Below are 14581 nucleotides of genomic sequence, written 5' to 3'. Positions count from 1 at the left end.
ATCTTAGGATGATTGTGAAGTAGCTTTGACTTGAGGACTCCCTGAAAAGGTCCTGGGATTGTGCAGGGGTATGTAGACTAAAATTTCAGAACCACTCTTACAAAACATAGCCCTCAGTGGGATTGTAAAGAATGGAGTATGAAGAGTGAGAAGAGGCAAGCAAGGAAGAAAGAAAGAGATAGTCTAGTTTTTCTGAAGACATTGCTGCATAAAGGAGCCACTTTTTCCCCCTACTTCTTCTAACATTCACTAGTATCCCAATATGGCATTTAACAGGATGCATCATTCACAGTCTAGAGAAGTAACCTGTTTATCATCTGATCTGTTTTTTTTTTTTTTTCAGGTCTTATGAGTGACTTTCCTAGCGTGAGAAAATATCATATCTCACAGCCCCCTTCCCAAAATCAACTACAAAAGTAGTTCTTTTTCCACCCCATTCTTATCTATTGCCTAACATTTCTCAACCTTCCCAAGGCTATGTTTATTGATCTTTACTATTATAATGTCTTTTTTGTCATCTGAAATTCTCCCTCCTCCTTCCACCTCACTTTCTCCAGGTTCTGCACCATTCCAAAAGCTTAACAGTAGTAACAATCTAATTTGAAATAAGGTGATATTATACTTATCAGTGATCTATTTCTTTTTTCCTAAGAATAAATCATCCTTGAAAAATTTCCTTAACCTGGTATAATAAAGTTGTGCTATATCACCTTATCTTCCCATATATGTACTCATTAGTTATTCAATCAACAAATTAACACTCATTAAGCACATATTCTGTATCAGACACTGTGCTGCACACTGGGGGATACAGAAATAAACTGTGAACTTGAGGACAGAGAAATTTGTCAGAAACATCATGTCCTTTAAAGAAACAAATACAAGTATGCTACAGGCTAAATTACGTCCCCTCAAAGTTGATATGTTAAAGTCCTAACTCCCAGTACCTCAGAACATGACTGTATTTGGGGATACGGTGCTTAAAGAAATAATTAAAGTAAAAAAGTTGTTGCATGGCTTCAAACTACTGTACCTAAAACCGTATCTATATTGATAAAAGAGGCTTCTTTTCAGTCACCCTAATCCAATCATGGGATATTGTCCAGAAGAATGGGTGAGTTACTCCAATGTACTTTTCTCTTAATCACACGGATGTTTATATTTTCCTATAAGAATATTCAGTAATTGTAGTGAACTAGAAGATCACACATATTTAAATGCTGATTGAAGAGAAAGAACCAACTTCAGGAAATTTTAAGATGTAAGCAAATGTTTTTAAAAACTATCACTTGAGAGTCGATCACTTATTTAAGAGTACAAGTATTCAATATTTTCAAAAATTCATTTTTAAGTGTAGTTAAAGTCTTTACTATCACAAAAGCAAATTTTTTTAATAATCCACAAATGTTAAAATGTATGTTTTGTATAAATATTATTTGGCACATGATAGATAACGATGACTAATCAGACAATTTCAAAGGTATTTTCATGTGTTTGTGTTTTAAAATAATTAATGTAAGTTGTTTAGTATACCTTTCAACCCATACATTAATGATCATTAATAGCATTATACTTGGTGTGCTTAGGACAGAATATTACATGCACCTTTCATGATAATAATACATGCTTCCTTAAACTACAATTTTAAGTTGACTTTAGCAGGGTTCCCCCACTGTTAAATAGACAATAAAAACATTTAATGTTTTAAGGCTTTATATGGGCTAAAATCCCATTTACTGCATTTTAACAACAGAACTTTTGAAGAAAAACTTAAGACTCTGCAGCTCAGAGTCTCTTGGAATTGCTCCTACACTTATCTGATTCACAGTCTTGGCCAAATTCCTGAATAGGTTCAGCATATAACAAGTCACACCTACACAATGCCTACGCAAATGATGTAACACTGACAAGCAAGTATGTTCACATCCTAGGGAGAAAAAAAGCCACCTCCTTAATATTTCTTTGGTTGATTAACTACATAAAGATCACTATTTTGTATTTTAATATTAGGAATTAAAAGGTTTCAATGATACTCTTCTTAAAACTAAATCCCAGCACAGACACAGCTGAGATTTCCCTGAATTTAAGGACTACATTGACAACTTTTCAGCATGTTGCTATATTTAACATGAAGATGTTACTGAATATATTTCATTATGTTATACAGTATTTTCTTTACAAAAACCCATGAGAGAAATTTCTCTGGTCTGTTTAATCTGTTTCCACCTTTAAAATACTGTCAATTATAATACACTCAAATATATTAGCTTCTTTATAATGGCTGCTGGAAAACTTAAGTCTTAATTTTTGACCTACTAGAAAAAGACTTACAGACCCTTATGTCATGCTTTTGTGAACAGAGTGTACTCCTGGCTTCATCTAATCTTTCCTGCTCTGCGTTTTCTGTTTCCATCATCTTCACTACTTATTTTTAATTTTATTTAGTATTCATCTATGAAAGCCTTAAATCCTTTCTGGAACAAAGCTGGAGATAAACAAAAGCATGTATGAGTAAATACATACACCAAAAGACAAAGTAGGTAATTTTAATAGCTTGAAATGTTTGCCTGGTGATATTTTATTTAAGTGAAATATTTAAGCATTTATACATCTGGAATATAAAACAACTTCGTCTCTGTTCTTCTAAAATTAACACCATAAAAATAGCTATAAAGTGCAAAATAGTTAAAAGAATATTGCACTTTTAGAAACTCTAAAATAAAATTGTATATAATATACATGCCTACTCTAGAGATCAGTTCTACAAACACTCCCCACCGACATCATGATCACCACCACCACCACCACCACCAATCTATTAACAGTTCCTTCTAGTTTTTCTCTCCTCAGAACACTGTTCAAGTCCCATCTCCTTGTCTTATATATCTCCTGTACCAATTCACTGCCAAGCCATAATTCATCTCAGTTTGTCCTTTTTGTGCCCTAAAAATGTTTCTTTATATTTCACTTTATATTCTATAATGCATAAATATTAGGTTTCTTTAAGATGACATCTATTTTATAGTCACTAATACTGCTTATACAACTGTTGGTGAACACACCGAGCATTCAGTAAATGTCTTTCCTTGGGAGGCTAAAGTGGCAAGATCACTTAAGGCTAGGAGTTCAAGACCAGCCTGAGCAACACAGCAAAACCTTGTGTCCAGATTTTTTTTTTAATTAGCTGGGTGTGGTGGTGCATGCCTGTAGGAACAGCTCCTTGGGAAGCTGGGGATGGAGGATCACTTGAGCCCAGGACTTCAAGGCTACCGTGAACTACAATCATGCCACTGCACTACAGCCTAGCTGACAGAGCAAGACCCCATCTCTAAAACCCAATAAAATAATAAAATAAAAATGTATTTATTTTAAAATGTTCCAGAGCACTATAAATAATCTATGTTCAACTGCCTTATTTTCCCCCTTTAAAACTAAATCTCAGCCACTTGAAATTAGTAGTTTCTCTTCATCTTTCTCCCCTTAAATTGTGGTTGGTGCTGTTTTTCTCAAGGCTGTTACTATGTGTATGTAATATTTTTCATGTATTAGATGTTAGGTATATAAAGGTTAGGAACCAGACCTATACACTTCTTTTCTAAAACCATGTTATTAAGTGATTAATAAACAACTTTAGTAATGACTATAATAGTTAATCTTACCCAATTTTGCTTTCTGCCTTGAAATGTAAGCTCTCTGAAGACTTAAATTTGACACAAACCACATATCATCCAGTAACTACCCTCGTTCTACTTTACACACCCTTGTTCTACTTTATTTTAACAGATGATAGACGAATTCATACATGAATTAAGATATAAATTCTGATTTCTGTGACACAGCTAGGAAATGTAGATTAAATTACCAGGAGAGAACAAGCTGTATTCATGCCAGCATGTGAGCAAGGAGACAGGAATACCATTTTTTACAAAAATCAAGCTACTTTGATTTAGGCAGCTAATAGAGTATGCTGTATTTTTCCCTAGAAAAATCAGTAAGCCTAGGGAATTGGAAAACCTTGATTGTTATAGAGAAGTACAAAGAAATGGTAATAAAAGTACAACAGAAATGAAAGGAATAAAATTAAAGAATTACCTTTGTGTGCATCCTTTCAGAAGTTTAGAAACAAATCATTAATCAGATTTCTACGTGTGTGTTCACTTTTTTTTCGCTAAATGTTTAGAAGAGAAACAAATAGGGAAAAAAAGTATTCATTACCTTTCCAAATGACCCCTGACCAAGAACCTTGAGCAACTCAAACTGTGCAGGATCTGCTTTCTCATAGCCTTCTTTAACATGATGAGTAATAGGGATTTCTTTAACAACTCCTTCATCCTGTAAAAAGAAATCCAAACAATATTTGAATCCATTTTCAACATCTTCTGATTAGTTCCATTTAAAATCAGAAGTCATAATAGGAATAATATACCCAACTTCCTCAATGTAGCAGAGAGTTTTATGGGCTACCAGTATCCTTATTTCCTTGTTTTCTAACACATACAGCACATACAGATGCACTACCACCACCTTCCCTACTACATAATTTCATGTAAATAAAATGTAAAAAGAAATCTATGCTTCAGCTTTCCCTTCCAGCTTGGAAGCAATATAATAAAATTATTAACAACAGTCTCAAGACCCTTCACTGGACTGTGACTAATGAGGTAGAGGCAGGAAAAGTCAAGAAAAAACCTTGTAAATTGTGGGGCATGACCAAAAAACGTGACCTCAAGAGCTCTTTTAAATAGTATTTCACTATACTATTTTAAATGTTTAAATGGTCAACTAACCACATCAATGACAAAGAACCTGGCATAGACCAACAAAATCTGCACAGCCCAAACAAATGTTTCCAGGCTATGTCCCATTTACTGAAATTTTATATATAAATTATATGCCAGATTTCGTACCACCTGGGTGAAGCAGAAAGGATGCCACCCAGTGAGTGGTTCTTCCCCTTGATGCAGGACTCCACTCAGCTGTGATGACTACATTCAAGTGAGCTGTAATTAATTCCAGTCCCTAGAGAAGCACAATAGCTAAGATGACAGATGTATATCACAAAATAACAGAGTTGGAAGGGATATCTTATCCAACTCTCTGACTGTATAAAGAAGAAAACTAAGACTCACAGAATTTAAGTTTACATGACTACTTAATCACAATGTCTATAAATCTTGGTAGCATTCCATTAGAGCATACTAATTTTAGCCTGGATGCCAACAATGTTCTCAATCTATTCACTCTTCAATTAACTGATTAGTCAATGGTGATTGTAGCCAAAGTGAACAAGAGCATGGTCCCAAATGAGCGAGACTTCATGGCAGCTAAAATAAGGTCCATGGAATATAGGTAGTCAGACATTCACTATCTCAAGAGGGGCACCTAGGCAAAGAAATTTTAATTGTAGGTGTCAGGAACCACTAGCAAATCAACAAGAAATGACGAATAACTGATTCTGAGAGTTTATCATGTGTTTCTTACACATCAAAATAGTATTCCACCAGACCCTTTTAAATAGTGATGGCAATTTATAAATGTTTTCTGAAAACAAAAATTAAATTAAAATCAATCTGCTATGGAAGTGAATTTCCCTGTTTGAAAGGGTCCCTGTTTTAAAAAGTCAACAACTTTTTTTAATGCAAATATGTATGCTTTGTAGCTGACATCTGCGGACTATATTAAAGTATAATATACCTGTATGTGCCTATAAGCTAAGAAACCTTAGCTAAATCACAAACCACTCTCTCCTTCAGTTTTCTCACATGACAAAGGGGTTTTGTTACATGGGTCTCTAAGGTCCCCTCAGTGTCTGTGACTCTATATTGAACACAATATAATATTTTTTATGTTCAAGAAGGTACTTCAGGTCCCTGCTTATGTTTAGATTATCACTATAAGCATGGATCATAATGGCATCAGTTTTTTTATAAGTGTTCAGAGTTAGGAAACGAATTGTACTCTAGTTAGTTTCACCAAACCTAAGCAGGTTTTCCAAATGAAAATGTTTGTCCAATGCCCTTTTACCTTTTATTAATAATCCACACATGCCAATTCTCTAAAATGCAACGTCTTTCAATTTTCATCAGCAGTACCCTAAAAAGTTCCCAATATGAAAATGCAACTAGATGAGAAAAATCACTTTTCCCAGGAGACAGCCAACATAAAATGTTACACTGTATTCTAACAACTAATTACTGTGTCTTTCTTTCCCACTGGACTGTGGGCTTCTTAAATTCAGGTATTATACCACATTGATCTCTTTATTCCTAATGCTTAGCACAATACTTTTTTGATCTCATGAGAGCAGAGAAAGACAAAGAAATCTGCTCAATGTTATAAAAGAAACAGGAAAAAATACATACTTTTTAAAAGGAAGATAGTGTTTACCACCAACAAATAGGGCAACTGTGAGATGATGGATGTTAATTTGCTTAACAATAATAATAATTTTACAATGTATGTGAAAACACCCCATTGTACACCTTAAATATATACAATAGAAAAGAAAGATTTTAAAGGTAAAATTAATAAGAAATCTCAAAATTATTCTTAAATACAGTCTACAAAACAAAATATATATATACCCACAATTTCTTTTTTTAAATATATAAAGGAAACAAGGAAACAGGAGATTCTGGCTAATGAAATTGTGTCAGCTTTGAATATAACTAACTTTGTGATAACGATATTTCTAAATAAAACAAGCAAATCTTCCCATACACTGTGAAGAATATAAACTTTTTCCATATTATCCACTGTCAGTATTTTTATTACACTGTGCTGAGTATGTGTTGTACTCAACACAAATAAAGGATACAATAACCCCTGAATATTAACTTAATGCTTGGCCATTTGCCTTTTTAAATAAAGACATATGTTCCTAGGACAACAACTACTACATATTATATCCCTGAATTATGACTACTGTGCCTTCACACAGACAATTTGTAATGCCCTGGTTGCCCATAAGAATCACCTGTAGCAGAAATATTTATTTACTACACTTGTTTGGGTCCCACCCTCAGAGATTGTGGTTCAGTAGAACTATAGGAGGACGTAAGCATGTGTATTTTTTAAGCCTCCCAAGTTGATTCAGACACATGGCCAGGATTGAAAAACAATATTTGGGTGCTTCTAAGATTCATAGTTATATAGATACATAATAGATATACACACAAATAAATACACATATGTGCATACATGTGTGCACATACACATATACACATATGTGTATGTGTTTATATATAGTGACTTATTACTTTTATCATTTCTATGCCAATAGCTCTTTTTTACTCTCAAAGTATGTGATACCCTCCTGTGTCACCATTTCCAATACTTATTCTGTCTTACTCCATCTGCTCCCTGCCCCATTCTTGTCTATTGCCTAAAATTTCTCAGCCATCCTGAGGCTATGTTTATTGATTTTTTACTATTATAATGTCCTTTTTTGTCAACTGAAACTCTCTTTCTTCCCTCCACCTCCCTTTCTTCAGGTTCTGCACCATTCCAAAAGCTTGACAGTAACAACAATCTAGCCTGAAATAGGTGGTAATGTACTTACAAGTGATTTATTTCTTTTTTCCTAAGAATAAATCATCCTTGAAAAATCTCCCTATCCTGATATGATAAAGTTGTGCTATATCACCTTATCTTCCCATATATACACTCTTATTATTCACCCAGCAAATCAACATTCGTTAAGCACATACCCTATTATCAGACACTGTGCTGCACACTGGGGATACAGAAATAAACTGTGAATTTGAGGATAGAGAACTTTGTCAGAAACATCACATCCATCAAAGAAACAAAAAGCTACAAGTATGCTATGGGCTAAATTATGTCCCCTAAAAGTTAATATATTAAAGTCCTAACTCCCAATACCTCAGAACATGACTGTATTTAGGGATAGGACCCTTAAGGAAGTAATTAAGGTAAAATGAGGCCATATGGGTGGGTTCTAATCCAATATGACTGACATCCTTATAAGAGGAGGAAATCAGAATACCCACACCCACAGAGGAATGACCACGTAAAGGCACAGGGAGAAGACTCATCTATAAGCTAAGGAGAGACGATTCAGAAAAACCAACCCCGCCAACACCTTGATCTCAATCTTACAGAATGCAGCATCTTGGGAAAATAAATTTCTGCTGTTAAAGCCACCCATCTGTGGTTATTTGGTTAGGGTAGCCCTAGCAAACCTACACACGGTACATAATCTTAGTTGATCTTTGAAAACAATGTTGCTACTGTGAAATGAAGATTTAATAATCTCCAAATAAGGACCCCTAGTCTTTCTATATCAAATAACAAATCTGAATCTGAGGCCAGGAAGACTATGAATTAGGTTTTATTATTTTTTCGCAACCATAAAGTAATCAGTGATATATAGAAGAAGTATGAAGGCTCAACCACAACCAAAATAGTATGCTCTGACCTCTATAATCTGTGATCATCTTTTTAATCCAGAGGGCCAACAGTGCTGTAACACTGGGAAAACACACTGTTAAAGTACAAAATGAACTGTCAAATCTACTATTGCTCCATTCATTTGATAACTGATTTGTTTAGGAAGATGAAATCACCTGTTAATTGAAAAGAGAAAAAGCTGATGACAACCTAATAGCAATACACTATAGCTCAATTACAACAGTTTTCATATGACTGTGGAACTAACCTCCAGAAAACAAATCAAAAGAAGTATTTTTAAAGCCTGAACTTGTTCATTTTTATTTAATAATAAAACATTCATCTATTCAAACATCTGCTTTATTTGTAGGTACACAGGCCAGTTTGCTGAAAAGATCACCCTAAAAATCCAAGAATCATTTAGTTGTGGATTTGTTGAAACATATATGCAAAGACCCAGAAGAGCAGCTTGATATACCCTTCTCATTCACTGAATAATATCGGGTCACTGAAAACCATGTCAAATATTAGCAAACTTTGAAAGAAAGCTAAGGGTAATATCAATATAAATGCCAAAATGCCACGAGGATGAACTAAGCACATCAAAATTATGTACACAATGGAAGGTATCTGCAGAAGACTTAGGTTTGTAAAAGTTTGCATTGATGACTGAAAACCAAAGAATGCTGGCAAACTAGTTCCCACTTGGTTTGGTTTATTCTACTTACGAGGGTCAGCTCCTTAGTTCCCTCATCTACAAATTGGCAATAATACCTACTCTACTTCAGATCTCAGTGATACGGATCAACTGAGAACTCTGAAACCCACAAAACATCCATAAAAATTGAAGTTACTGAACTTATTTGTACAGATTTTCCTGGACTTATGACAGTGTTGTCCCAATAAACCTATTGTAAGTTGAAAATGCACTTTCAACTTACAGTGAGTTTATCCAAACATAATCCTATTTTAAGTTGAGGAACACAATGAATATCACTTTTGCATCACTATAAAGTTGAAACTCATAAGTTGAACCATCCTGAGTCAGAGACCCTCTGTACCACTTATCTTTGCATACCTGATGGTGCAGCATAACTCCACTTTATAGTGGCTAACCAACATTTTTTAGTTGAACAATAATTATTCATCTGAGAGTTTTGCATATCTATAGGACAAGGGTTCCACTTTTTTAAGTAACTGAATAGAAATTAGAAGTAAACACCAGCATTGCAAGAGAAAAAATACTGAAGCATAGTAAGGCTAAATGTGCATCAGAATAGAAAGACAAATAGAGGAAAAAAATATACACCATACAGGAAGCAGGCATTCTCAGCTTGAAATAGTTCCTACCCGTGGTTCCACTGAGTCTAAGTAAAACACACTTGTAAAAAAGTATTTTTGAAATAATTCTTAAGAGATATATGCCAAGAATAGTTTTTAAAATAAGAAATTCACGGCTTAAAACTATCAGGATATCAGATTTGTTTTTCAAAATATACATTTTCAGATAACTATGACACTTATATCTATGCATAATAAAAATATAAATCACTTTAGAGACTAAACATGTTGCTGACCTTGCACTAATGTAATCAACAAAGAATCTAATTGCTAACTGAATCTTCTTTGAAATTTTAAAGATATTGATAGCATTAAAAATATGTATTTTATTTCAGGAAAAACAGATACTGGGTAGAGTTTAAAAAAAAAATACAAATGGATCATAAACTACCAAATATAAGACAGCTATGCTTATTTTGACAACAAATAAAAAATTAACTCATGTCAGCCAACTACTAAAGGACACAAATCATAACATACTTTTTCTAACCTTGACATTGAAAGAAGCAGGAGACTAGGTGGTGAAATGTGATATTAGATATAGTTTACCAGCGGCCTGTTACCAAATACTTACCATCACAGAGCAGTCTCTACAATCCTACACTATTTTAAAATGGTTTTTAAAAAAAAAAAAAAAAAAAAAAAAAAAGGCCAAACCAAAAAAAAAAAAAAAAAAACACGGCAATCACAAAGAAAAAAAAAATCCTAGCTATATATTTAAAAATTTTAAGGGATAAATATATATGGTGTTTTTAATCACTCATATAGTTTTATCAACACAAATTGAGTACTTTAACCATCACACACCCAAAGTACATGGTTTCAAGTCCAGATAACTCAGGCCACAAACTAAATCAAATCCTTGGAAGTGATTCTAGGTCCTTTACTCTCCAAAATTTCACACTCTACCTTTTAGCCACTGAAGTTGATTGCATAAGGTAGATCATATAAGTAACTAGCACTGTATACTTTTACTGCCTTTCCACTGAAAACTGAATTTCCTGACTTATCTTCTGTTAAAATTATAAAGGTAAATATTTGCCAATCATCCTGTGTATGTGTCCTTGAGTTTATGCACCACACACACTGTTCCCCTGTGGTGTGAGACATGATGTCCTTGTGAATTTACTAATGCTAAAATATAATAAGCAGCCTTCTCCACTGTCTTTAATAGTTCCTTATACTCCTTTATCTTTTATAAACTGGCAACATTAATATTACTATGCCTATTAGTCCATATGATCTGTAGACAAATCTCTAGATAATGGTTTTGATAGTTTACATTTAATTATACACAAAATTACAATATATTATTAATATTAAGTAAAATGCAAAAGCTACAAAGACAACATTGCATCTCTCATCTTGTCAATCAAAATTAAAAGTGTTGTTACATGGTTACTATCTGCAGAAATAGTTACATAGAACATTTCAAAGGATAGTTTTAGACAAACCCAATTTAAATCCTTCTGCTGGTTTCTACTGAGCTAATTCCAATTATGAACAAGTTTTGGTGGAGGGGTCATCAAAGTTGATTTCATCCACAACCAAACAAAAAAAGGATAATGTTCTCCTTATCTTCTACTTCTTCGGGTCTACACAACATATCTGACCGAAAAGGAAGCACACTGCCCTAAGTCTTGATTCCGCTACTAGCTAGTTTTATCACCTAGTATAAATCACAGACTCTCCAGGTTTCATACAATGAAGTATTACATAATATCTCTGAGGTTCTTCCCAGCTTAAAAAATCTGTAACTCTATGAAACTATCTATAGAAATAACAACCATGAAATAACAACACAAATGGAGATGCTGATTTAGTCAGACTCTCCCTAAAAGTCTTAAGAATACTCTCTGTAAAACTAGATCTTGTAAAATAAGACTCTAGTATATAGGCATTACATAGAATGGTCCAATGGCTAAGCAGTCTTTAAAACTAGTTAGAAACTTCTGAAATAATTTACATGTAATCCTTTCTAAAAGCCAGGAAATGGATTTTAAATGATTTCAAGTTATGCTTATATAGTTCAGTATTTCCAAGTCAGATATCCTTTCTACCCTGAGGTTGAAGATAATCTTCTCAAAGGATTCTATATTTAAGTATAATAATTCAGTTACTCATACACTGGCAAGTGAAAATTTTATCCATTACACTTAAAAATTCAATAGCATGTAAATTATGTCTCAATAAAGCTGTTTATTTTAAAAAATGCATGCATAAGTATTTCTGTCAGGAAAACCTGTCCTATATTTTAAACTGCAGTTGAGTTATTAATAATTCCATTTGCCTATTACCAACTTACCTGAATATGTTTGTTTGATAGGAGCTTTTCTCCTTTCCCTTTATTCTTTTTCCTTATATGCTAAAAATGAGGCTTAATAAATTAACATAAATACTTACATGACAAGAATCTGCTTCTCCCTCTTCCATTGGCTCATCAACCATTTTAAGACCATTTACCTGAAAAACATTGTTCAAAAATTGAGGTTCAAGAGTATTAAAACAAGAGTGATAACTAAGAAAAATATAACCCTAGGCATTTCCTTCCACAATCTAACAAGATCCACACTTACTGAAAAACAAAAGGACAAAGGACACATAGAAGTACTTAGAAAAGGAACACTATTAACATGGTTCCCAGATTCTCCTTGAGAAACTTTGATTTTCAGAGCTTTATGCTTAATTTCATATTGTTTACAGATCTGCAATAACAGATAACTATACACTAAGTATATAACCTATGTACTTTCATTAAATTGTCCCCAACCAAGTATTTATGAAAGGAAAAAAAAAGCCACAGAAATCTACCTACCATGGGGGTATATTCAAAGCAAATTATAATAAGAAGAGTTATATATAATTGCACTGTTGTGAATTCCTCTTTCATTCAGTTAATTAAACATCATGAGATACTATAAAGAAGAAAGAATAAACTATAGGAGAAAGATATAAGTAATCATGGAAACAAAATAATTCAACATGCAGAGCTCAGTAGGTAATACTACTCACTTTTTAACCACTAATTCAAGAAACAGTAAAGTAGAGGACTTAGATCAAGGTTCTACAAACTATAACCCATGAGCTAAATCTGACCTCCTGTCCGTTTCTGTAAAACTTTTACTAGAACACAGCCAGATCCATTTTTTTCCATCTTATCTATGGCTGCTTTTGCACTACAACAGCAGAGTTGACAAGTTGTGACAGAGACCCTATGCCTGCAAAGCTTAAAATATTTCCTATCTGCACCCTTACAATCTGCCAAACACTGACCTGAGATGTTTGAAAATTAGGTAACAGGAAGACGACCTAGATAAAAAGGATTTTTACCACTGCCTATTTGTAAGTCAACAGAAAAAAAAATTAAAAAGTAAATTAGAGTATCTTGTGACAGTCAAAATGAAATAAGCTCATAAGCCTATCTCTCCCCTGATTATAAACTAAAATCCTTATATAGAATACAAAAAGAAACTACCTAAGAATTCCTAAAATGAAACAATAACAAATTAATTAGGGAAAATCAAAATTTGAAAACTAACTCTGATGAATTCCCTAGGTTTATTTTCCACCTTTATCTCCCGAATTTGACCCGAGGAGAGAATAAGTCACAAGATTATACAGTAGACATCAACAAAAATTCCAAGGAAAATCCCATTTTCTATACAAAGGACCAGGAAAAGACGTACTTTTGAGCCTGTAAACATAAGGAGAATCCAGGATTCTCCATGTACACACTTTTTCTTTTTTGAGGCTGAGCCCAACTCCAAGGCAAGCCCTGATCAACAGAAAATCCATCTTTTTGGCCAGAGGAAGCAGGAAAAGAGGTCCCTATTATAAGAAAAATGTGAGGGTAATCCCTGTTAATTTTTTTTTTTCACTCTCTTCTTTACTTCATCCAAAAGGCAGCTCCAATAGTGTAAAGTTATATTACAGCATAAAAGGCTAAGACTCTGAGAGAAACTCATATTTCTGGCCAGCAGAACAGAATAAAGGGCCCATGGGAATTGAAGAATCTGAAAGAAATCAGAGACGACAGAATGAAGACAGCAGATCCCTAACTCTGTGTATGAACCAACACAAGTCCTGGTCACAACAACAAACTGTATGTGTGCAGAAAAGCCTAAAGAAACATAACAAAGTCTTTGAGTACTGAACTACAATACCGATAATTGCTCGTCTCAGACTAACCACTGAATTAGCACATCCAATGAGTGGCACATGCAGAGTGCTGACCCAAACTCTCCGAAAACTGAATTAACATTGGAACCATTATCCAGAGAGGACAAGACATAACTTTGGAGTCAACCTAACTAGGTAGACTGCCTGCTGAAACAAACAAACAAATCATCAACAAGTATCAACTCCAAGATGGCTCCAAAGTTGAACTATCTGACAAGAATCTTAAAGCAGCTATTATAACTATGCTTTTCTGGATAAAAATAAACACACCTGAATGAAATGATAAAAGGTTCTCAGCAGAGAAATAAAAACTATAAAAAAAAAGTAATTCTAGAACTAAAAATCATAATATATGAAAAATTTTAAAAATAATGGATAGGCTCAATAAAAGAATGGAGGTGGCTGAGGAAATAAAGTTTAAGACAGATTAACAGATGTCATCCAATATGAAGACAGTGAAAATGATGAAAAATAAACAGAGCCTCAGAGACATATGAAACACTATCAGACATTCTAAAATCCATGTCATTAACATCCCATAAAATAACAGAGTAATACTGAAAAACTCACTTAACAAAATAAAGCCAATCCCATTCATATGAAATAATGAAAACAGGGAAATGTATAGAGACAGAAAGCAGACTAATGT

At 33.6% G+C, this 14581-nt stretch overlaps 1 protein-coding gene across 1 annotated transcript in view; it reads right to left on the bottom strand.

Moving 5' to 3' along the window:
* Positions 1-14581, bottom strand: part of RPS6KA6 (ribosomal protein S6 kinase A6) — a 91631-nt gene that overhangs the window by 55318 nt on the left and 21732 nt on the right. The window contains exons 5-6 of the mRNA XM_025372556.1: positions 12157-12216; positions 4216-4332 (exon numbers count right to left, since the gene is read on the bottom strand). Of these exons, the coding sequence (XP_025228341.1) occupies positions 4216-4332; positions 12157-12216 (177 nt within the window). The remainder of the gene's footprint in view (positions 1-4215; positions 4333-12156; positions 12217-14581) is intronic.

The sequence above is a fragment of the Theropithecus gelada genome, chromosome X (assembly GCF_003255815.1).
Source record: "Theropithecus gelada isolate Dixy chromosome X, Tgel_1.0, whole genome shotgun sequence".
In the NCBI taxonomy this organism is placed as follows: Eukaryota; Metazoa; Chordata; class Mammalia; order Primates; family Cercopithecidae; genus Theropithecus; species Theropithecus gelada.
Note: the sequence above shows the minus strand (reverse complement) of the source record. Positions and strands in the feature narration are given on the sequence as shown.